Source organism: Hippocampus zosterae, chromosome 19, assembly GCF_025434085.1.
Source record: "Hippocampus zosterae strain Florida chromosome 19, ASM2543408v3, whole genome shotgun sequence".
Classification (NCBI taxonomy): Eukaryota; Metazoa; Chordata; class Actinopteri; order Syngnathiformes; family Syngnathidae; genus Hippocampus; species Hippocampus zosterae.
Genome location: NC_067469.1, coordinates 11271601 through 11296465, shown reverse-complemented (window position 1 = coordinate 11296465; position 24865 = coordinate 11271601). Strand labels below are relative to the sequence as shown.

Genomic DNA, 24865 nt, shown 5'->3' with positions numbered 1-24865 from the left:
CTCCAACCGCTGGACATCGGCATCGGTTCAAAGTAAAGTTGCGACCGGGTGTTCAAAGTAAGGTTGCGAACGGCATGGGAACAATGGATGATCGATGGCAAACACAACTTTACAAAGAGTGAGAGGCAGCGCTGGGCGAGTTATGCCACAATTTGCGAATGGATTGTGGCTGCTTGGACGAACGTGTCTGCTTGCACTGTTGTTCAAGTTTTTGGCAAAGCCGGCATCATTTCTGTGGAGCCACATGGCAATCAGAGTGACTCTGACAACGAGAGAGAACACGGCGTGTTTGATGGATTACTGGTACTTGCACAATTGTTCGATTCTGATACAGAGGATGAAGACTTTGATGGATTTCTGGGTGATGATTGATCGAAAAAAGTGAGTACATTGTACGATGGCTAAATAAAATATAACGGAACTCAGTTTTGCTTCCGTTGCCTTTTTAAAAACATGTTTTAGCTTGTATCTGTATGTCTTGGCATGCTACCGTATGCTTCAAGCTAACGTGTTTTTAGCGTGCATGCATGCCGTATGTTTAAGCTAGCGTATGTTTTACCACTTTAAAACTGCGCCCAATAATACAGTGTGTTTTGTCTACCTGTAAAATACAGAAATAGCACCCATGAATGAGACTGTGCCCAACCATGCGGTGCGCCGAATGGTCGTGAAAATACAGTAAGTTTTTTCCCCCCAGTACTATTTGATAGAGTATACTAAAGTTAAAAAAAAAAAATCACAATCACAAAATCCAAAAATGTAAAGCTTGATACTTGCCCTTTCACTCTTGAGCAGAAACCACAGTGGCCGAAGTTGAATTACACTCATGGGCGTGGACTGGAGGCAATAGCGAAGATGTCTGGAGATTTGTAGGCGCAAGCTGTCCAGTGCTTCTTGGTCACTGTGAATCAATTAAGACAAATAATAATAATGATAATAATAATGAATAAATGATGATCATAGTTTTGTTTTGCTATTGTTTTGAGTAAAGTTTTACCTATGTGAAAAAGACAGTTGCAATAATTCTGTACTGAGCCTCAGATGGTTGAGGGCAGCCACTTTCTCCATCAGAGGCCACAATTGAGCCCTGCGGCTAAGGTGCTGAAGTTCTTGTTGAGACAGAGGGAATTCTTCTGCTGGTCCATCCTCTTGGGACATGCTGTTGGTCTTCAAGAGACCGCAGGATGTCATCTGGTGCTGCTGGTTTTCCACACTTGACACCAACCTCTCCAATATTGCTGATGGGTAGAGACATCAAATGTGGTTATTATTGTCGTTGGTGGTCCACGGGAAATTCAGACACCTCAGTTATTTTATATGAGGACACAAGTCTCTTATTTAGCAACTTGCAGTTCTTTGTCACAATAATGTTACTACTACAAGTTAAGATTCACCATTTTAACTTCATGTCTACATTTGTTCTTAAATCCAAAATGATGCAGCATTGCCATCTTCTGGCATCTGTTGGTCATTACAGTTTTGTGTCAGCTTGAATTTCGATATTTAGAAAATTTCAATTTTTTTCACTAACCTAAACTATGAATCAGTCCACACGTGTTGTATTTTCAATAAGTGACCACTCAAGAGTGTTGAAAATGGCTTGTTCTCTTTGACGATGCAATGTTAATGATTGAACTTTTTTTTTCATCGTCTGAAAAAAGGATTCCGAAACAAAACAATACCTAAAAACACAAATGTTATTTATTTTTTTACTGTAGTGATCTAATATAGTATATTTTTTAGGTTTTAAGTATCATACCATCGCGTCCTCTACTAATGCCATTACTCTGCCCTATAATTTAAAAGAAAAATGATTGTATATATATGCACTGAGTACATAGCTTTAATTTGTATTGGTCGGTTGCTTGAAACACATTCCTTTTATCTATGAGGTTCGCTAATAACACAAGGTTGTACTTCTATGTCTTTTTTGTTTCTGTCTTACTGTGTGTTGAGGACCACAATGGTAGCTTTATTGCAAAATAAGTGTTCTTAATATATTTCAGTTTTTATATTACATTTCTCAATGCATGACTGTTGTAAACCCACCACAAAAATGTATAAAACAAGCAAAATAACTGCATCCTATTTTTTTAAACAGTGCAAGGGGCTCGCTTGCATTAAAAAAAAAAACTTTCTATATGATTGAGGCTTGTCTTGCATATCTTTCAAAATCCACAACAAATTATTAGGCCTACTCACATTGTTCGGCAGGATAAGACCCTGTGTAAGCGCAACTCTGACATATCTGCGATGTAGTGGTGATATTACAAATTAAAACTGCAGTCAACTCCTATCTATGCACAGTTGGACAGCCGCGGCTTTGCATATTTGAAGTCACCTGGTCACTACTTCTGAGATTATAAAATACAAAGATGGTTTGTATGAGACTGAACAAAATCTTACCAAATTTCTGTGTGTCCAGCTCATTGTTTGCCATCAGGACGAGTCCCCAGGCGTCAAGGAGACTTTCTTTAATGTCCACACGAAGTCCAACAACATGAAGATAGATTAGTTCCTGCTTCCAAGAACTGAATGTGGGATCCAAAGTGAAGTTTTTCACATCCAGGGCTTGACTCAAACTTCTGAGCTGTGATGCACACTTCGCAACAGTTTCCAACTAGAACATAATGATGGATTTTAAAGTTAAACATTTTTCATCTGTTTTAACAGAGTATGGCCTTCAATCAACTCAAATAAAATAGTTCATAGATTTCTTTTTAAAAAGTATGTTGTTGTTCACACTTTTTATCATAGTTTGCCTGGTCTTGCGATTTATACTGAGATACGACTGTAGAATTAAAATTAGAGCTCAGCACCTATAATCCCTGTTCCCTAATTATGTTCACTTTAGTTTGGCAGCTGGCAAATACTTTTAGTGCATTACGAACGGTGGCCAGAAGGAGGAGGAGGAATTGAGGAAGATGAAGAGGGGGAGGAAGAAAAAGAAAAAGTCATGCATTCGAGCGCGCACCACCTTCATAAGCATGCTCAACAAAGTGGGAGTAATGTACCAAAGTATTTGCGAAAAGAAAAAAGAAGAAGAAATGGAAGAAATACAAGATGAAGTAATCATCATGGCAACTAATGTGTCACTTATTTCCATTGAAAGAAGTGGCTTTCTCCACTCACAAGGATTTACAGCACCAAAAGACACAATAACTGACCAGGATTCGAGCTTTGCTCAGAATGTGATGCAGGATTCTAGTTAAGGTAAGCCATTTTAAACTAAAAACAAAGATGTTTCCATAGTTGGGAGCAGCAGTTTCGATCAACCAGAAATCGGTCGCTGCAGTCAACATGGGGTACGTTCGTCAATTCAGCTATGATGCCATAACACCACTTTTGGAGTTCATATGTTCAGATAGGCAGACCACACACCCCTCCCATTAATTTCTGAACGCAGCCTATTTTATAAACCACTCAGCAGCTCGTGCTAGAACTGTACTGCATGATGCACTGGACTCCAGCAGTCCTCTTTTGGTGCATACAGTATAGCATCTGAACAACGCTCTCAGTTACAGAACGGGCGAACTGATGCAGTGTGCACTATTTCCGAAAACACACACACACACAGTTAAGGAATGGGGATTTTGAGTTTGAGCTCTATTGTTCTACTACTTAATCTTACTTGGGTCGCGGGCATGCTGGAGCATATCCAGCTTTATGTGGGCAAGAGGCAAGGTACTCCCTGAAATGGTTGTCAGCCAATTGCAAAAATATAAAACACAATTTAGAGTCTCTAATTATCCAACCACGCATGCTTTTAGAATCTGGGAGGAATCTGGAGTATTCAGAAAAAAATCTTAAGTCTAATTAGGCACAGGGAAAATGTGCAAATTCCACACAGAAAGGCTGGAGTTGAGATTCAAATCCATAGGTGACTTCTGTACTGCGAGGTGAATGTGCTAGCCAGTAGTCACCGTGCAATGTCTGTGGGTTTGTTTATTTAACAAATTTCCCCCCAAAATGTGACTTATATTCCGGAGCGAGTTTTTTTTTTTTTTTGGGTGCAACGTACATACACTCCTGAGGGACTTGAGAGTTAGAAAAATACGGTAGTTAGAAAATAATTTCTGATGCAGGGTTTCCAACCTTAAACGGCAGAGATTTTCCCAAGGTTCTCTGGATGCCTTTTAGTGCTGTAGCCACAGACACTGGAGTGGACAGGAGAGTCTGAATGGTTCCTGCAACTGCCCTTAGCTCTTGGTAGCATCTGGAGAAAATTAATAACAACTAGAGAATGCAATTTCTGGAGAAATACCCTGTGAAGAGTAAAGACTGAGAGGCTGGATAAACAATTGGGGAATGATTAAATGAATAACGTTGAATGATATTGGCTGAGGACATAAAAGAATCTTAGGGGTGAGAATCCTGAGGGAAATGTCCCTGTCCAAGATAAGCGCCGCACTGGGAGGGCCTAGAATCTGGGTGCAGCTTGTGTCCCTGTCCAAGATGGCCACCACACGGGGGTATGGGCGGGAATCCGGGTGCAGCTAATATCCAATGTCCAAGATGGCCGCCACACTGTGGTGTTCTGGGGGGCAGAATGTCTATCGAATGTCCCTATCCAAGACAGTTGCCACACTGGTAGACCCTGGGGTCGAGAATCCAGGCTGTACCTCATGCCCCTGTCCAAGATGGCTGCTGCACTGGGGTGATATGGGGAGAAAGAATCCGGGCTGTGCTTACTGTCGTCTTCTAAGATGGCAGCAAACAGGGGGTGCCTCAGGGTGAGAATCCGGGCTGTGCCTTGTGATGTCCCCTGCAAAAGCAGGCCTAGGCGGGAGAATCCTGAATGGTGATAATAGGGGTGTTCACACGGCAAGATTTGGTCCGGTGCTGCGCCGGGGCTGCCCCAGTAGAGCGTTCACATGTGCAAATTAGCTCCGGCGTAGCCCCGGAAAAAGGCTTACACCGGACCAAATTTGATCCACCTCAGGGAGGTGGTTTAAAAATTTGCTCCGGAGCAAATGCTCGTTTGCGAAGCAGCACCGATGTAAATTTGCACGTGTGAACGCAACTGGGTTAAATTTGCTCCAGAGCAAATGCTTGTGAAGAGTACGTATGGCGAGAATGCGTTTGCTTTCGTGCTCTGTCGGACTTCCGTAATGTGTTTGTTTAATAACGACACAAGACTTGGCTGGTAACATCTTTCCTTTTGTAAGAGACTGGGCTGTCTCTGAGTTGTTTGTTCCTTTGTTGTTTGTTCACAACCCCCCGCGCCCCATATAATTTATTTTGTGATTTCCTCTCTTGATTTTCTGTTTGGTGCATTAGTGTTTGCTTTTCTGAGTGTCATTGAAGTCATCGTTGGTTTACGTTTTCGTGGGCGGTCACTCTCGAGCAGAAGGCACGGAGACCGAGAAGGAGAAGGACTTGCCTGTCCAGTAGTCGCTTGAGTTGTGTATATACAGTACGTTTTAAAAAGAACCAACACGACAGCTCATTTGTTTTCTGTCGTTTTGCTCCGCTGAAGAAACTGCCGTGTGAACGCAAGTGGGGCTGCACCGACACTGTGCTGATGCTGTCACGCTCAGCGGCTTTGTACGTGTGAACGATCCACACAATTTGCTGCAGTGCAAAATATATCGCAACAAAATACATCGGTGCAGCGCCGGAGCAAATGTGTGCCGTGTGAACACCCCTAATGTCCCTGTCCAAGATGTTCGCCATACCACGGGGGCCTCGGGGCGAGAATGTGAGTGTATCTATAGGTAATATCCCTGTCCAAGATGGGCACCGCATTGGGGAGGTCGGTAGGCGAGAATCTAAACTGTGCCTCCTCTCCAAGATGGCCAGCACAATGGGAGCACCTGGAGGTGGGAATCCAGGCGGCGCCTGATGTCCCTGTCCAAAATGGTCACCACACTGGGGAGGTCTGGGTGTAAGAATCTTGGGCCTACCTAGTGTCCCTGTCCAAGATGGCTGCCATACTGGAATTTATGGAATGTGAATAAATGAATAACATGGAATTCAAATCAGTGAATAAATGTAGACTTTGAGGTAACATAGAATATATGAATTTGTGATTTGTTTTGCTTAAGAAAATTGGTGAAAATTAGGAAAATTACTATAAGAAATTTGAAATTGTTGTTATGGAAATTTCACATTTTGGAAATGTGAAAACCCTTCCAATGAACTCAAAAGAAATCATGTAAATGTGAAATGTTGAATGTGCCTTTGGAAATACAGTGAAACTCCTCTACAACGAAATCATGTTTGTAGCAAGAAATTTTTCACAACAGGGGATTTTTCACTGTAGCAAATTTGATCTTAGATGTAAGCACGCACACACACACACACACACACACAAACGTATGTGTACTCTATTTTTATTCCAATAGTGCATAAGAATGAGCACACACTTATTTGACACTTAATAGTGTACAAAGTAAAAAAGGGAAAGAAATTGCGAAATTTACGATCAGCGTTCACTTTCACTTACATCAATATCTTGGATAATGTTTTTTATTTTGCTTGATCCGTCTTTCATGTTGATCACTTTTACCCTCTCTTCCAGCATCAGAGCTCTTCTTGTCTTAGCTGCTTGACATTCAAAGGTCCGTTTTGTTGCCATTTTAGCAATGCAACGTCCATGCTCGTCTGAATCTAACAATAACAAATACTTGCTGGATCCGGTGGCCTTTCTTTCCACCATCTCACTGTCTCTAACTCGACCTCTCCTCAATCGTCACCCAAGACAGCGTTGCTCAGCTGATGTCATGCAATGAACCTTTAAGCCAGCCACGGGACGCTTCGTAGTCCTCGATGACCATAGTTAGCTCTCGAAGGCTAAAAACCTAGCTAGCTAACTGGAGCGCTTTTCTCTCATTAGCGCTCCAGATAGCGCAAGGTTTTTAGCATGATAACAAGTCAAGCATTTTGGAGGAAAATGCTTTACTTATCATACAAGGAAACGTTCGTTTATTTGAATGTCCATTGAGCCATAAGCAATTTACTCCGAGCAGCTAATCGGATGCATTCCACTCTATCTTCTACGGATCTACGGATCTAGCTTCAGTATCTACACACATAGACAGTGAGGTCTATCTTGGCCAATTGGAGGCCAGGATGATGCTCGATAAGGCAATGGCAGAGCAGCTATTAGTATGTTGCGTTCAGGAAACTCGCAGCTGTGACCGAATTAAACATTGTTCACTATGTAAACCAGTGTGGTGGTTGCTGCTACCGTTTCCGAACCAAGCAGCAGAGGTCGGTGTTGGATTAGACTTCGTTGTAGTGAATGTCTTCGCGAGGCTGGAGCAGAGGAAATGATTTCGTATAATGCAACAGGGTTTTTTTTTTCGTCTTATGGCAGATATAAGGGGCAGTAGAATGGGAATGGTGTTAATGCATGAAGATTTTTTCACATTAGGGGGTCTTTTCGCCCATGTAGGTTTCGTTCTAGAGGAGTTTCACTGTAAATAGGGAATCTTAGGGTGAAAACCTGACATTTGGGGAAAACCGTGAATATTTGGTATGAGAAAAATCGAAGCCCAGAAGGCGTGATTTTTCAGAATATGTTGATGTTCTTGGAATTGCAAGCATCCATCGAAAAATGTGGAGGGAGTTACAGGACAAAAAAGTGTGAGAAATAAAATCCAATATGTAATAGAGGATAAGCGGTTCGGAAATTGGATGTTTCATCCCTAATCTATGATAAAGTTGAAGGTGTAGGAAAACGTGAATAGGCATCAGCCTCCACACAATGATAATAATAAAAGTAACAATTGTCGAATTCCATATAAAAAAAAGGTAGCTTACTCGAATGTGACATCAGCGTCTCCCAGCAAGAGCAGGGGCAGACAGGGGATGAGGTGCTTCTGTACCCATTGCCAGTGCATTGACATCACTGAGATCCCTTGAGTGTCTGCTGGCATCATGTTGCAAATGTTCCAAAAACGGTCAAGCCATTGCAGGAGCTGCAGGATCTGCACGTAAAATGACGTGAAAAAGGTGCATGAGAAAGGACATAATGCCTTAGCAAACAATAGATTTGTTTTGTAATTTTAATGGGATTATTTAGAGCAGCGTGGGTTTTGACCTCAAACATAACATGGTCTGGGATATAAGTCTGTCCGCCCTGTATAGCCTGCAGCGTGAAGGAATTCCACAGGTCAAAGAAGGTGTGTAGGTGTCTCAGCACTGGATGAGGAAGGTGACTCATGTCCACAGTCCCTGTATGGGGAGAATAGCCAAAGTACAATACATTTCAATTTTCACATCTTATATTCCTACATTTATAAGGCACTCTGAGGAATTACAAGTATAAGATTGCTGTGCAGACCTTTGGAAAAGCCCATGGCCATTCTCAGGGCACAGTTGTGATCTGAGAGTTTGACAGCAAACTTGCAAATTACTGCCCTCTCTTCTCGGTCCATCAGTAGAGTGATCCTATTAATAATTATAAGAAGAAAATAAACAGGTGATTTTTTTTTCTGTTTGTTTGTGTCAAAATCCCTTTAATTTACACATGCTGAAAGACCAACTGAAACCGTAAGTACATTGCACAAAAGATCACCTCAGAAACGTGCATAAAAAGATTTACAATTGATATGACAAAATGTACAGCCAGCATATAATTCAAATATGAAATGTTGAAATTGTCCGATTTTAAAGACTAACTTTTTAAACAAGTTTTCAGCGACACATTTTACATTCCACAGTAGTACCTGCATTATCTGCCCCATTTTGTAAAATACATGACAAGTTTAACTCATTTAGTGCCAAAACGTATAAATAAGCTTTCTGTGCCTCCTATCAAGGCTGTAGGAATGATTTCAGTATGATAAATTACTAGATGCCAGGAGTGGCTTTGATCTGATCTTGGTTGCACACAGTGTGAGTGGGTGCGGTAAAGCGACTCTATGTGGGGAGGTGAGGTATTGCATTGTATTCCCTTTAGCATAGCGCCATCTAATGGATGCATAATGCAACCGCAGCCAAGGCTCTATATAAATAAAGCTGTATTGTATTGTATTCCTTTAGCGTAGCTCCATCTCGTGGATGCATAAAGCAACCACAGCCACTATTGTAGCTTCTATTCTATGCGCCTTATAAAGCAGTGCGCCCTTTATCGGTACATGAAAACAGTTTTAAAATAGGTCATTCAATGACGGTGCGCCTTATACTCCGAAGGGCCTTGTAAAACGGAAAATCTGGTACTTTTTTTACCCCACTGAACAAAAAGGTTAAAGCCATCTTTCATTAGATTCCATGCTTATATAGCTGGAGAACTCCATTTTCTTTTGAGCCTTCAAAAAGCAGTCAAAATGGTCATAAATGGCTGCTCTCCCAATTTGACAAAAAAATAGCTGGCATTGGATGAGTCAATATGAATAGTAATAACATAGTGTAGACCTATTGGCAACTGCATTCAGCTCCTCCATAAACGCCACATATCTTTTCTCATCCTCAAAGTTACACTTGTTGGCTAAAATGTCCAAGTACTGCTTGTTCCAGCGCATGTCCACCAGAATTCTGTACTCATCTGGAGAGAGACACAAAACAATGGTGGCAAGTCAGTGACCAAGTACAGTATATGGCCAGTCCCTCCCACCCCCTCCAGCCCGCCCTGACAGCACTTGGTAGCTCCTTCAGCCAGAGACTGTTACACCCGCGCTGCAAGAAGGAGAGATACCGACGCTCGTTCCTACCGACTGCTGTCAGGCTGATGAATAAAAAATAACAATCATAATAATAATAATAATTAAATGATGTGAAGGTAAATTGTAAATAGTACTGCGATTTATCCATTTGTGTTCATATTGTATTTAATTGAAAGATGTTTGTTGTTGTTTTTTTTTTCTCTTCTTCTTTCTACATACATTCTTGCTGCTGGAGGCTGTAAATTTCCCCATTGTGGGACAAATAAAGGATATCTTATCTTATCTTATATTGTTAGTGTATGCAATCAGATTACTCAAACTGATCAGCAGTATTCATTTAGTCGTAATGCCAGTATACAGGTAGCCTTTTTTACGTTATCCTGAAAATGGGTTTGAACCTATTCAAAGATAATACATTTTTAAATGTAGGTTTAAAATATACAGACAGCAATGTCGCACTCATGAAACTGTTTAATTAACACGTGATTTGACGGAAACTTTACCGATGCTTTGCGGTTGCAGCAGTTCAGCAAGGGATTTGCCCTGGGCAGCGAGTTGACAACTGAAAACAGCCTTTAGAACTCTGTTTCCAGCTTCCACTTGAACCAAAGCCAGATCTACAAAACCAGACAATCATGTGTCCAATCTGCCCTAATGAGTAATGCGTTGCAAGAAAGACAGTACAACTGTACACATTGAAATTATGCAGATGTTGAGTAGCACAAGAATATGTATGGGAGTAGATCGAATATTGCAATGTTTTTACTGCAGTGAGTAGGGCACAGAGTCACAAACCAGGGGCGAAAGTGGAGCTCTTTCCGAGATGTGAGAGCCAGCGACTGCGCATGATCCAGTCCCCGTGAGATGCACACTCCGTGACAAGTCTGACTGCTGTTGGTATCAGCTGCAGCACATCTGCGTGCTCCAGATTTTCCCCTCTCTCAAAGACCAGACCTTCGTGTAAACTGCTGCTCTGAAGGACCCTCTGCAGGTCAGTCAAACTGAGTGGGCGATTCCTTTGAAGAGAAAACAGGATAACTTTTGTTAGTCACAAAATGGGGACGAGTAGTAATCAAGTAACTTTGATCAATTACAATTTTTTTTCGTTCCAAAAAAAGCAAACATCTGAATTTGTATTTCATATGCAGATCTATTTTTTGCATATAAGGTGGCTTGGAGTTACTGCTAACATGGCCATCTATATGGAAAGTAAGCCATTTACTTAGTATGATGCCATACTATTTATAAAACTGAGTCCTTGATCATCTTTTGGCCTACTAACCACAAGGTGGAAAAGATAGCTAAGTAAATCCGAACTGTGGTGAACTAATATCAACATAATGCCTGGCAAAAAAAAAAATAATTGAGCTTTTGATGTGCTCAGTACGTGAGAAGAGGTTTTTCAATAGGAGGCAAGAGTTTCACTTGATAATGCTCTGAGCATCTCACAGTTCCTGGCCGTGAACAACACCGCTGTGCTGGAGCAATCTCCCTACTCGCCTCCCTGGTTCAGTTTGACCGCCCCTTGAAGAGGATCATCGGGGGGGACCTGAATAGTGTTGCGTTTGGTGGCCTGTTTGGTCTAGTCTTTTGTGGCAAGCTGTTATTTTAGTTTTATTTTCGTCACATTCATACTCTTTTGAGTCAAGTTTTAATCAACTAAAAGCCTTAGCAATTCAGTCTTATTTTCGTCAGAACTGACCATGACTATTTTAGTCTGGTTTTAGGTGACAAAAATTGACACACATGAAATTTCTTCACTCTCAATACAACACAAGTATTGAGTACAGGGGACTGACAAAGGACTTTGTGGACTGGTGCCAGCAGAATCTCCTCCAGATCAACCGTAGGAAAACTAAGGAGTTGGTTGTGGATTTCTGCAGGAAAAAGTCCTCACCAGCACCGATGAACATCCAGGGTATGGACATAGAGAGGGTGACCTCCTACAAGTACCTTGGTGTTCTTCTGAACGACAAACTGGACTGGTCTACAAACACGGACACCCTGATTAGGAAAGGAAACTGAGGTCTTTTGAGTTTCAGGGGTCACTCCTTAAGACGTTCTATAACTCGGTGGTGGCCTCGGCCATCCATTATGGCATTGACTGCTGGTCAGGCAGCATCTCAGCCCGGGACAGAAAGAGACTGGAGCGACTGGTCAGGAAGGCCAGTTCTGTCCTGGGTTGCTCCCTTGACACTCTGGAGGAGGTGGGCAACAGAAGGATGCTAACTAAGCTAAAAGCTATGATGGCCAGTCCCTCCCACCCCCTCCAGCCCGCCCTGACAGCACTTGGTAGCTCCTTCAGCCAGAGACTGTTACACCCGCGCTGCAAGAAGGAGAGATACCGACGCTCGTTCCTACCAACTGCTGGCAGGCTGATGAATAAAAAATAACAATCATAATAATAAGAATTAAATGATGTGAAGAAAAATTGTAAATAGTACTGCGATTTATCCATTTTGTGTTCATATTGCATTTAATTGAAAGATGTTTGTTGTTTTTTTCTCTTTCTTCTTTCTACATACATTCTTGCTGCTGGATGCTGTAAATTTCCCCAGTGTGGGACGAATAAAGGATATCTTATCTTATAAAACAAGAGGAGCCGCTGCGGGTGTCCGCGCCGCCATGTAGGGGCCTGTGTAGGGGCTTGTCCTCCCATAATGGTCACTATTCCAGCACCTCATCCTCTGTTCCCCAATGCCTGAGAAACTCTATGAATACTTCATCCGTTGGAGCCTTCTCCTTGATGTATTCATGGAGCTTGGATGTTTCATCCTGGACAGTGGCTCTCACACTCACTAATTCCCGGCCTCCTTCCTTATGGCTTGCGTACATTCTCAGGGTGTTGGATTTGGGATGCAACCCTCCATGCATGGTTAGGAGCTTACGGATCTTAACATCCGTGGTATGAACCTCTTCCTTTGGCCACCTTATTACCTGCAGGGTATCTGATCACTGGTAGGGCATAGCTGTTTATTGCCATTGAGCTGGCTTTTTAGGCCTTGCCTCACCCTCTGGAGGTATTTGCCTGTAGGCGCTTTCCTTGTTGCCAGTTCGAAATTTGCCATCGGCTTGTGTAATACCGAGGTACTTTTAGCTGTCCTCACAGTCTGGTATTGTTCCTTCAGGGAGTGAGACCACTTCAGTGTGGACTACATTGCCTCTCTTAGTCACCATTTGACGACATTTCTCAAGCCCGAATGATATCCCGATGTCACTACTATAGATCCTGGTTGTGTGGATCAGGGAATCTATGTCATCTATTTCGCTCTTAGCACCAGCACAGATTTTGATGGGGAGGAATGTCGGCGCCATTGACTGTCGGTGCTGGACAGACCTGGGGCGCTTGTGTTTTTTGCGCCAGTAATGGGCATTTTTCACAACCCCGATTTGTTCAGTGGATATGTCAGCGCTGTTGGACAGTCGCCGTTGGTGCGGCTGGATGGATGGCCGCTGAAGTTGAGGATGAGGAGAGAGGAGCGTTGGCGAAGAGCGCAGATGCGTATTTGGAACCGTGAGTCGCCGCTTGGAATTGAAATGGATTTTCATGGGACAGGAGAAGTGAACCAATCTCTTTTTTCGTCAATGGATGCTACAGTTTCTTGTTGACTTTGAAACGTAGCTTGTAGCCGACGTGTGCACATTTTGAGCATGACGTCTCTGATCCACTGGTTAAAGGACACTTTGATTCTCTCCTCTTTCATCTCAAACTGCTTCAAACAACAAAGCGTGTGATGGAAAAGTGGTTAGAACTGCATGACTGTCCGTGTTTTATGTTATGGGTTGTGTTTATTATTTTACTTTATGTTAACGGTTTTGTAAAGCGCTTTGTTACAGCTGCCGCTGTTGTGAAAGCGCTATATAAATCAGCATGTATTGTATTGTATTGTATTAGCATACAGCTTTATGTCATCCATGTAGAGGAGGTGACTGATCGTAGCTCCATTTCTAATGCGGAATCCATAGCTAGTGTTGGCGATTACTTGGCTTAGGGGGTTCAGACCTATGCAGAACAACAGTGGGGAGAGTGCATCACCTTGGTATCTCCCACATTTGATGGACACTTGTGTAAGTGGCTTGCCATTGGCTTCAAGTGTGGTTTTCCACATCCTCAACGAGTTCGCAACGTAGGCTCTTAGGGTCCTATTCACCGTATACAACTCAAAATATTCAGTGATCCATGTATGTGGCATCGAGTCATAGGCTTTCTTGGAATCAATCGAGCGTGTGCACAGGTTGGTATGTCGGGACCTGCAGTCTTGTCCGACTGTTCTGTCAAAGACATCTGGTAAATCTACCAATGCCCTTCTGTGCTTCGCTCATGTATTGATCCATGTGTCCACTTATCTTAGCCGCAATGATGCCTGACATGAGCTTCCATGTTGTGGAGAGACAGGTTATTGGCCGAGAGTTGAATGGTACTGCACCCTTTGAGGGATCCTTCCTTCATGGTCAGGATTATTCGTCCTTCGGTTTAGCCATCCTGGGTGAGTCCCATCCCTCAGCAACTGGTTCATTTGTGCTGCTAGGCGCTCATGGAGTGCTGTTTTTCATATCTGAGACTCTTTCCTGTATGTCTGCCACTGTTATGGTAACTGAGTTCTGTTCAGGGTGGTATCGGCCTTTTCATCACACCTTACTGGTTCTCCGTCAATTGACTCACATCTTTCCGAGCCACCTTGATCTTCACCTTCAACCGTCTTTTCCATGGTGGGTAACGTATCTCATGGCTCCTATGGTTGCTCTTATAGCCAAGCATCTCTCACTGATGATCACTGATGCCGAAGTGTTTCTAGGTTGCCCAGGCTTCATTCTCGTCATGATCCTAGCTCAGCATTAATTGAGGCTGTTAATGAACTGGTTAATTTTAAAGATTAAGTCAAAATCTGAGGCCTTCACACGTAATTCTGCACTTTTCTTCTTTTATTTCTCACATTTCTTTGACGTTCTAGTTCCACATTTTGACGGATTCACAAGAATTGTTCCAACTTTTTTCTAATTCCAAAAACGTATGGGTCTCACAAAATTTTAGGTTTTTCACACACCCCACCCCCATCCCCCAAAACCAACCAATTAATTAATGAATTTATTAATAACTAAATTTAAGAAAACCCACCACCATTCATCCTCAGTAGTACGTTCAACATGACATATTTACATTGTTCCAAATTTGAATTCAAAACGTTCAGCTCATTTACAGTGTAACCTCAGAAATAAGACCACCTATGTTACTGCTCAAGGTGGTCTTATTTTCGGGGTGGTCTGATTTCTGAAGTGGCATGCAGTAATGATAATGCAGAAGTAATGTGGCTCACATGCAACAATATACTGTAGCGTCATGTACACACAATGAGTAATAAATGATGGAATGTACATGCAACTTTATTGTACACAAAAGAAATTTAAGCATTTGAATAGTCTATGTACAGTATGTATAAGGCAAGAGAAAAACCTACAGCTACAAACTATGGTTCTTATAAGAAGTAACTATCCAAAGTAGATTGTCGTTTCTTGCTATTGTGTTTCAAAGCAGCCTCTTGCAGTCCAGACTCTACAGACATAATGTTGCAAAGGATGGAGTTTAGACTGTTGACAATAGCAAACTGCTTCAATTCCCCGGCCCATTTCATTGCTTCCGTGTAGCTTTTGGTCAACGGTTCTGCTGGACATGGCTCATCTGGCTCCTCATCGTCTGACAGCACGGTTTCTCCTCTGGTGGCTGAAGTTTTGGTTGTTTTATACTCCTCTACTAAGTCTTTCTCCCATCCCTGTTGGAGATCTTCAATAGCTGGTGCCTCTTCATCTACTGTGGTGTACTCGTTGAGGGATAAGGAGCTCTCCAGATGCAGATGGTCCACTGTGTCTTGCAAGAGCTCACCAAGCTGTGTGAGACTGTCACCTTCGTCGGGAGTGTCACTGCAGATGCTGCCCTCTTCTGAAATAACACCAGCTTTTTCAAAGCAACGCTTTATGGTGTGTGCCTTCACATTCTGGACTGCAGTGTGAATCCAATGGCATGCATCTAAAACGTTGATGCCCTTTGAAATTTCTGATGCAGAGCCCTTTTTCATTTGGCACAGTACAGCACGAAGGAGAGACGTACGATAGTGGCACTTCATGTTCTGAATGATGCCCAGATCTAGTGGTTGCAACACTGATGTAGTGTTCGCTGGTAAAAACTGCAGCGTGACATTAGAGAATTCCAAAGCAGCTGGGTGACAGGGTGCATTGTCCAGTAACAACAACACGCGTCTCTTCTTTTTCTGCATCTTTGCATTGAACGCTGTCAGCCATTCGTGAAAAATTTCACTCGTCATCCATGCTTTACGATTTGCTGTCCACAACACAGGCAGATTTTTGATGTCGACATTTTTGAAACAGCGAGGCTTCAGACTCTTGCCAATAACTAACGGCTTCTCAATCTCTCCTGTGGCACTTACACACATAACTACGGTTAAACGCTCTTTAGCTTTCTTTCCACCAGCACAATCACTACCCTTGATCACAAGTGATTTATCAGGTAGAGCTCGATAGAAAAGGCCTGTTTCATCCATATTATAGATGTCACAGGGATCATACCCTCTTGTGAGTTGAGGTAGCCGCTGTTTCCAAGCACGGACTGTCTCAGGATCTACGCTGGCTCGCTCTCCTGACAGCTTAGCGCCTCCAATGTTGTGCCTTCGTTTGAAACGATCCAGCCAACCGTTGGACGCTTTAAAGACTTCGTCCTTTTTAAGCTCCTTCGCGTATTCTCATGCCTGTTCCTGGATCATCTGTCCGCTGATAGGGATATTCTGGCTGCGCGCTTTCTGAAACCATCGCCAAGTTAGCTCGTCCACGTCGTCGTAGTCACTTCGGTAGCGCAGGCGTTTTCTAGAAGAGCTAGCGTTTGCTTGGTATGCGTCTAGGAGCTCCCGTTTCTTCAAAATGGTTTGGATTTGAGTTTTTCCAACTCCAAACCGCTCAGCCAATGTTCGCTGGCTCGATCCTGGCTGCTCACTGGCTCGAATAACTTCAATTTTCTGTAGTAGGGTCAAATCAATTCTCTTCTTGCTTGCTGCCATTTTCACACCTGGTTGCAATTATGAGGCGATAGCTTCCTGGGACCGGATATCGCGGTCGCAATTCTGAATTCCGGGGTGGTCTCATTTCTAGGGTTTCAATACAATACAATACATAGGCGTTCTATTTGGGACTGTACAAAACCGGTCGTATTTTTAAGGTGGTCGTTTAAATGAGGTGGTCGCATAGCGGGGTTTCACTGTAATTGACCCTGGGAAGGATTTTCAACATGGCAAAAACTCCCTTTTCACAATTAAAATGCACACAAAGAGTTCTCCAATTAGTTTTACTCTAATTTTCTACAATTTGACTGATTCAAACTGTTTCAGCTTTAAACTGTTGAGCATATTTCTCCCTATGCCAATTTCCACCTACCAAAAATTAAACATTTTCACCATTAAAATACCCACAAAAACAAAAATGGATTTGTTTTTTTTTTACATTTACATTGCCAATTAAAACTGTTCTAACTTTCAACAGTTCAGAATACACCTACCTATATCAAAATTCCCATTTACAACATATTTACAAAAATTACAAATTTTCGTCATTAAAATGCCCACCAAAATAAAAAAATGTTCTCCTCTAATTTCTACATTGTTTTGATTGATTCAAACCCTTCCACCTTTTACATGCTGCTCTAATACCTACGGATGTAAGGGGTACAATGAATATTATTCTAGTTTGGATTTGAAAATATATCTTTTGTTAACAGCAGTCTTGGAAGACAACTGAAAACATTGTTTGTACTTTAAAGTGGAGATGCATTTATTTTTCTGCCTGTCACTATGTGGTGCTGGCATGAATAGATGAAAAAGATAATGATAGCGAAAAGAGTTGGGATTCACTGGTCAACGACCCTTACCGTTTCCCCTGTAAACTGAGGGTGTTGAGGCAAAATGACAACACCTGTCCATCTCGAAGGACAGTAGAGAAACAGGAATCCTCAGTGGAGAGCAATGCAGAAGGGAAGCTGTCAGGCCAGACGCCAGCACAAAGTAACCCAGTGTCCAAGTTCTTGGTGTCCAGAATAGACAGGCGCTGCTCAATCACCTGCTGGGCGAGCTGGGAAGAAAATAGTACAGGTTATGTTATACAATACTACATGCTTTGGCGAAGATGAACAACGAACATTCAATTTCAAAAGAAACCTGTCATCGCTTCCTGGTGGCGACAGTAATGATGTAAAAACTGGAAGCCAGGTATGAGAACTTGTCTTTCCCGCCAAAAAATATTTGTCGGAAATTGAACTCAACGCATTTCCAAAGCTCCATCTGAGGGGCACGTGAAATGCTTGGGGGAGGTGATTAGATTATTATTAAAAATATATGTCACTAAATTGTAATGAGCATTATTCCCCTACAAACAATTGTGTGTTTATGTGACTTGAGCGCAAAAGTGCAGTGCTCCACAGTTTTTTCTTCAGCAAAACAAAATATTCCGAACCATTTCTGGCTCCAGAAAGAAACCATCACAATTCACAATGCTGTTCAATAACAAAAATGTTGTGTCATCACGTGGTGGAACATATCCTTGTTTTGCATTGAGCTCAACACACCTGTCCAACACTTCACTCATTTTTCTTTTCTTTTTAAATTCAAAGTACCCTCAATAATGCATTTTTTCTTTTTTTTTATTGCCACTAAAACAGTTTAATATTTTCTGCACTCTCTCTACCTTCTGTTTTCTCTCTGCAAGGTGTGACAAAATTGCTCCGGCCATTGGATGTTTGTCATTGGCTAGCATGAAACAAGACTTTGCATTGGCTGGCCTTAGCAATGCATTCAAGGACAAGTGTAAAAATTGTGTTGTACATTGTTTCAAGCAGGAAAAGTTGGTTTTAAGATACATTAATTCATTGAATTATCTTATCTAGATATAGCTAAAATATCAAACCATTCAGCACAACAAGAAACATCAATACATAAACATAAGCAACATGGTGGGTGGGCCCGGCCCCTCATGATAACGGTTCTGGTCTGGGGGAAAAGATAAAACGAAAAAAGAAAATAAAAAAAAAAACTAAAATCTGGCAGAACATTTTTTATACTTGTGGCATGCAAGACTGAGGTGGTATGCCTACAACTCAGAATTAGCTTTATTTTTTTGTAAATGGGTAATCACATGTTCTTTCACAACACAGTCATATTTATTTGTATTCATTTGTTAATGTTGATGGCTGTCAGTAAATGCTAATAAAAAAATAAATAAACTCCACTTTCTAGATTGCTTTTTCTTTTAAAAATGCGAATTTTTCACTGAAACTTTAGTAATACTGTATCATTGAAAGGCGCTTATAAATAAAATGTATTATTATTATTATTATCATATCATGAGAGATGCCTTGCAAAAATATTGAGATATTAAATTTTGGCCATATTGCATTGCTCTAGTCACCACAATAAAACATGGTGGTGGGAGTATTATGTTGCTTTAATGTGGTCCAGTGGTTAGCGCGTCGACCTCACAGTGCAGAGGTTCAATTCCAGCTCCGGCCCCCTTGTGAGGAGTTTGCATGTTCTCCCCCTGCGGCGGCCACCTGAAGCTGTCACCCCCGAGGGAAACCACAAGCTTCGGACCAGATGACTGCTGAGTTGGGATTCAAATGAATGGGACCGAGTCAGTGGTACACAAATCTTCAATAATTACAAAAAATGTTTCTCGGGAAGATTTGTGTGTCTGTGTGTGGTTGGCGCCAGCGTGCATGCATATGCTTGCACATGCGCGATCGGGTCGATATTCGATCAAAAAAGCTCGCCCTATCTGGCCAGCTGACCCAAGTAGTAAGTAACCGCTGCAACTCGCATAAAGACAGTGCCTGCTTCCAGTGGTAGCAACAGAATATAAGCCCGATTTGAAAAGGATTGTTCAAGAGAAGGAATGCCAGAAGTCCCTGTACTAAGGCGCTAAGCAACATGCATAACATGTAGTACAGCAGAAAATATACCGTATTTTCACGACTATTCGATGCACCGTAATAATGGCCGCAGTCTCATTAATGGGTGACATTTCTGTATTTTATATATACACAGGACGCACCGTACGAATGTCCGCAGTTTTACAGTGGTAAAACATACACCAGCTTGAACTGAGTTCGGGTGTATTTTATTTAGCCATCGTACAATGTTATCACGTTTTTCGATCAATCATCACCCAGAAATCCATCAAAGTCCTCATCCTCTCTATCAGAAGCAGAGGACTGCACATCTCAGTTGTCATTGAATGCATCACATGCTAGTGTGAGTTGCTACGCATTGCCGAGCGGAAAGAAGGAGTAGCAACAGCAAAGTCAACATTTCTCTCGTGTGAAGCTTTCCCACATTTGAAAGTAAAGAACAGAGCGAAACATGGTGGCAGCGCGTGTGTGTGTTGAAAGAATTGAACAATTGTGCAAGTACCGTAATCCATCCAAAACTTGATGGATTACTTAATTGAAAGATGTTTGGTTTTTTTTCTCTTTCTCCTTTCTTCTTTCTACATACATTCTTGCTGCTGGAGGCTGTAAATTTCCCCAGTGTGGGACGAATAAAGGATATCTTATCTTATCAAAAACGCCGCGTTCCCTCTCGTTGTTGCGTATTGTGGCGTAACTCGCCAAGCGCTGCCTGTCACTCTTTGTAAAGTTGTGTTTGCCACCGATCATCCATTGTTCCCATGCCGTTCGCAACTTTACTTTGAACGCCCGGTTGATGCCAATGTCCAGCGGTTGGAGTTCTTTAGTCAAGCCTCGGGAATAACGGCAAGCTCAGAGTTCATTTGCTTGACTTGTTTTTTCACCGCTGCTGTGGGATGGGCATGCATGCCAAAAGCATAACCGGTGGCTTTAAGTTTGAACGGAGCTTCGTAGGCGTGTCTTTTTGTCGAATTTATTTTCACGGGTTCTTAGAAACCAAAACCGGAGTTGTTTTGCAACAATGCACATTGCCGCACTCTATACAATTGTTGGTACTGGCTTGAGGCGTCCCTTTAGCGTGACGTCCACTTACATGCCCACCCTTCACCATTGGCGGACTAGCTTGCCTGTCCTCTCTCTCCCCCTCTCTCTCTCTCCCTCTCCATATATGTATATATACACGCCCACCCTTCCCTGATTGTCCGACTTCTTTCCCGCATGCCTGGCCACAGTCACTTCCGCCTTTTCTCTATATAAACAGCGTGTCGGCTGTCAGTCAGATTTTGGAACTCGGCGCATATAAAGGCCGCTCCGCACCATAAGGCGTCCTGTCCATTTTGGAGAAAATTTAAGACTTTTAATGGCGCCTTATAGTCGTGAAAATACGGTACTTAACAAAACAGACTATACAAGTGTGTATTGTGCTTTAAGTGAGGAGGGGAAAATAACAGCTCACCTATTGAAAAAGCTGTAGCATCATCTTATTCAAATGTTTTTATTTTGTGTGCAACGTGATACCTTCTGGCTGGCAGTGGTGCGTTGACTGAGGGAGTAAACCTCTTGACAGGCATGCTGCAGGGCACTGGGTAAATCCACGCCTCTTTGTAGCTGGCAGAACATTAGGGTGGCAGCATGGAGCATTGAGGTCACTGATGAGGCAGGGGAATCTAGAGTAATGAAGGCAATACTGAGTAGATTTTCAGAGTAACCAAATACATTGTAAAATTGTGCTCCTGATGTGTACCCCAGATGGCAGATTTGATGCTTTTGTGTATTTCTATCAGCAAATTACACACACAGTCCCCAGTCGCTCCAGCAGTGTGAAGCAATGTTTTCAAATCCAGTGTGTCCCAGGATATTCCGTCAGTTTCCCCAGGGATATAAATTTCTACCCCTCTGTTTCTCATGGCCCTGGAGAGCTCTCCGTGCACAGGGTCCATTGTCAGGAACAACCTGTTTCGTTCAAAACAATGGTATTTTAAAAAACATGAAATGTTATTGGTGACAAATAATAGCCAGTTAACAACTTCAATACCTGAAGTTAGGATGCGGTGTTATTATTGGGATCTTCCCATCTATAACTCCACGTTCATTAATGATGAGAGATCCACTAGGTTCCAGGAGACCATTCAGGCGATCCAGCACAGAGGCACTGAACACATTATACATAATCAGTTCAAATGGCTCAATATCTTCGACTGCATTGCGATCACTTTCAAAATCACTAATAGCAGAACAAGAGGTACCAGTTGCTCAGTGCACAATAAAATCAAATTTAAATTGGAAAATTGAGATAGTCAAGGTCCCCGCTGAAATTCCATCTAAATTTCGCTCATAAGATCGTCCAAGATTTCTGTCTTTTCAACAGGTATTTAAGCAAAGTCAATGTCATCAGTTTCATGGAATTCAAGTCATGACTGCAGGGTTTTCCTTTTTTAAAGGTCTCTACAATTATGATTGTGTCATGCCGACAAAAGCAAATAACACTGCAGCCACTACGTAGAGCAGGTTTAATTATGTATGTTCCTGAGGGCGCTTTGCTTGATCTTCGAAAGGATGTTCTGAACCTGTGCAGGACGTAATGAAATCTCAAGAGAAGGGACACCGCTTTTTATCTCTGCACAACAATGTACCGTATCGTATTTTCCACATTATAAGGCGCACCTAAAAGCATTCAATTTTCTCAAAAGTCGACAGTGCGCCTTATATATGGATCAATACTCAGATATCTCTTGGACATAGTATTTTAAATTTTCTGGAAAGGGCTTTGTTACATCTGGAGTACTGGTGCGGGGGTGGATGATAAGTTTGTCATGTCGTAAGTAGGCAGTTAGGCATAGTATTTTAAATTTCCTGGAAAGGGCTTTGTTACATCTGCAGCGGTTTGAAATCTCTATAAATAAAGCTGTACAGTAAAACTCCTCTAGAACGACACCTACATGGGCGAAAATACCCCCTTATGTGAAAAAATCTTCATGCATTAACACAATTCCCATTTTCCTGCCACCCATACGATGAAAAACCCCCTGATGCATTATACGAAATCATTTTCTCTGCTCCAGCCTCGCAAAGACATTCACTACAACGAAGTCTTATCCAACAGCGACCTCTGCTGCTTCATTCGAAAATGGGCAACAGCAACCACCACACTGGTTTATATAATGAAAAATGTTTATTTCGGTTACAGCTACGAGTTTGCTGGACTCAACATACTCACAGCTGCTCTGCCATTGGCTTACCGAGCATCATGTTGTCCTCCGATTGGCCAAGAGGGACCTCACTGTCTAGGTGTGTGTGTGTGTGTGTGTGTGTGTGTGTGTAGATCAGTGGTCACCAAACTACGGCCCGCGGCCCGCCTCCACATTTGGTCCGGCCCCCCTGAACAATACCAGAGCCTTTTGATTTATTTTTCATCTATGTATATTTGTATTTTATCATAAAATTTGGCTTTTGCAATAAAATATTCCTTAGTTATGAACTATTTTCATGATTAACTATTAGCTAGTAACAATTTCATAAACACATAACGTGACATTTGTTCCATCCTTCTGCGGTCTGTGCCGTTATCTGGCAATCCCTGAAAAAAAAAATCCTAAACCCGTCCCTCTCAAAGAGAACGTAATCATGGCGAAAAGGTGAGGTAAGAGAAAAAAAATATTCAGAATACAGGGAATTTCAGCCAAAATGGAGAAACAATTTTTTTTCAATGCAAAGAAAAGATTGTCTGTCTCTCCCGGTGGCGGTATTCAAAGAATACAATCTTATGAACTATGAATCCCGTCACAACAAGTACGATTTTTTGCATGGGAAAATGAGAGCAGACAAACTGTCAACGCTAAAAAGAGGAACGTTATCTCAGCAAAATACATTTGTACGCCAAGCTCAGCTGAACCAGCCATCTGTTCGGGCTAGCTTTCGGTTTGCTCAATTGATAGCAAGCAGCGGTAAGGAGAGTTTGTCAAGAAATGCACGAATCCTGTCACGGAGGTGGTGTGTCCCGAGAAGAAAGACGTCTTTAATACTGCGAGTGTATTAAAAAAAGTTATTTGATTTTGTGTGGGTTTCTAGGAAACAATACATTTTTATGTCTAGGTACTCTTGCAGTCACACTTTTGCTGTTACAAACTGTTACAAACATCCGATTAGCTGCTCAGAGTAAATTACTTATGGCTCGACGGATATTCAAATAAACGAAAGTTTCCTTGAATGCTTCACTTGTTATCATGCTAAAAACACCCATGGGTCGCCGCTTCGTAGTCCTCGATGGCCATAGTTAGCTTTCGAAGGATAAAAACCTTACGCTAAACTGGAGCGCTTCTCTCTCATTAGTGCTCCAGTTAGCGTAAGGTTTTTAGCCTTCGAGAGCCAACTATGGCCATCGAGGACTACGAAGCGTCCCGTGGCAGGCTTAAAAGTTCATTGCATACCATAAAGTATTTGTTATTGTTAGATTCAGAGAAGGATGGATGTTGCATTGCTAAAATGGCTACAAAACGGACCTTTGGATGTCAAGCAGCCAAGACAAGAAGAGCTCTGATGCTGGAAGAGTGGGTAAAAGTGATCAAAATGAAAGACGGAGCAAGCAAAATAAAACACAGTATCCAAGAAATTGATGTAAGTGAAAGTGAACGCTGATCGTAAATTTCGCAATTTCTTTCCTTTCTACAATGACAATATGAAGTGTCAAATAAGTGTGTGCTCATGCTATTGGAGTAGACATATTTGTGTGTGTGGGTGCGTGGGTGCTTACATCTGAGATCAAATTTGCTACAGTGAAAAACCCCGTTGTGAAAAATTTCTTGCTGCAAACATGATTTCGTTGTAGAGGAGTTTCACTGTATTATATTTTATTCCCATCAGCATAGCTCCATCTAGTGGATGTGAAACGCAACCACAGCCACTATTGTAGCTTCTATTCGATGCGCCTCATAGCCTACATATGAAAACAGTTTTAAAAAAGGTTGTCATTCATTGAAGTTGCACCTTATACTCCAAAGTGCCTTATGGTGCGGAGAATACGGTACATTACTGACATTTTTTCTTATCTGCAGCCATACTACATAGACCTCAGGCATAGACCACTGTGAGCAACATCAGAAGTGCTCACTGTGGCCACACACCAGTATCACACCTGGGATCATAGAAATCTTCATGGCTTATTAAAAGAAACAAATTAAAACATCAATTAATGCATTCATTTTAATGGCAAGTAATATATTGTCAATGAGAACTTTAACTTGCTCAGGGTCCGATTTTTTTCTGTGGAACAGCCGATTCGTTTTCTGCTGATTGTTTGTGC

At 42.0% G+C, this 24865-nt stretch overlaps 1 protein-coding gene across 6 annotated transcripts in view; it reads right to left on the bottom strand.

The window, feature by feature from the left end:
• mdn1 (midasin AAA ATPase 1) overlaps window positions 1-24865 on the bottom strand; it is a 168921-nt gene that overhangs the window by 68674 nt on the left and 75382 nt on the right. For all 6 annotated transcript variants that reach the window (XM_052052117.1, XM_052052118.1, XM_052052120.1 and 3 more), the window contains exons 45-58: window positions 21602-21718; window positions 21311-21519; window positions 21085-21233; window positions 17539-17738; window positions 10407-10627; window positions 10115-10228; window positions 9364-9493; window positions 8291-8397; window positions 8048-8181; window positions 7768-7934; window positions 4096-4216; window positions 2407-2620; window positions 998-1238; window positions 778-901 (exon numbers count right to left, since the gene is read on the bottom strand). In XM_052052117.1, the coding sequence (XP_051908077.1) occupies window positions 778-901; window positions 998-1238; window positions 2407-2620; window positions 4096-4216; window positions 7768-7934; window positions 8048-8181; window positions 8291-8397; window positions 9364-9493; window positions 10115-10228; window positions 10407-10627; window positions 17539-17738; window positions 21085-21233; window positions 21311-21519; window positions 21602-21718 (2248 nt within the window). The remainder of the gene's footprint in view (window positions 1-777; window positions 902-997; window positions 1239-2406; window positions 2621-4095; window positions 4217-7767; window positions 7935-8047; window positions 8182-8290; window positions 8398-9363; window positions 9494-10114; window positions 10229-10406; window positions 10628-17538; window positions 17739-21084; window positions 21234-21310; window positions 21520-21601; window positions 21719-24865) is intronic.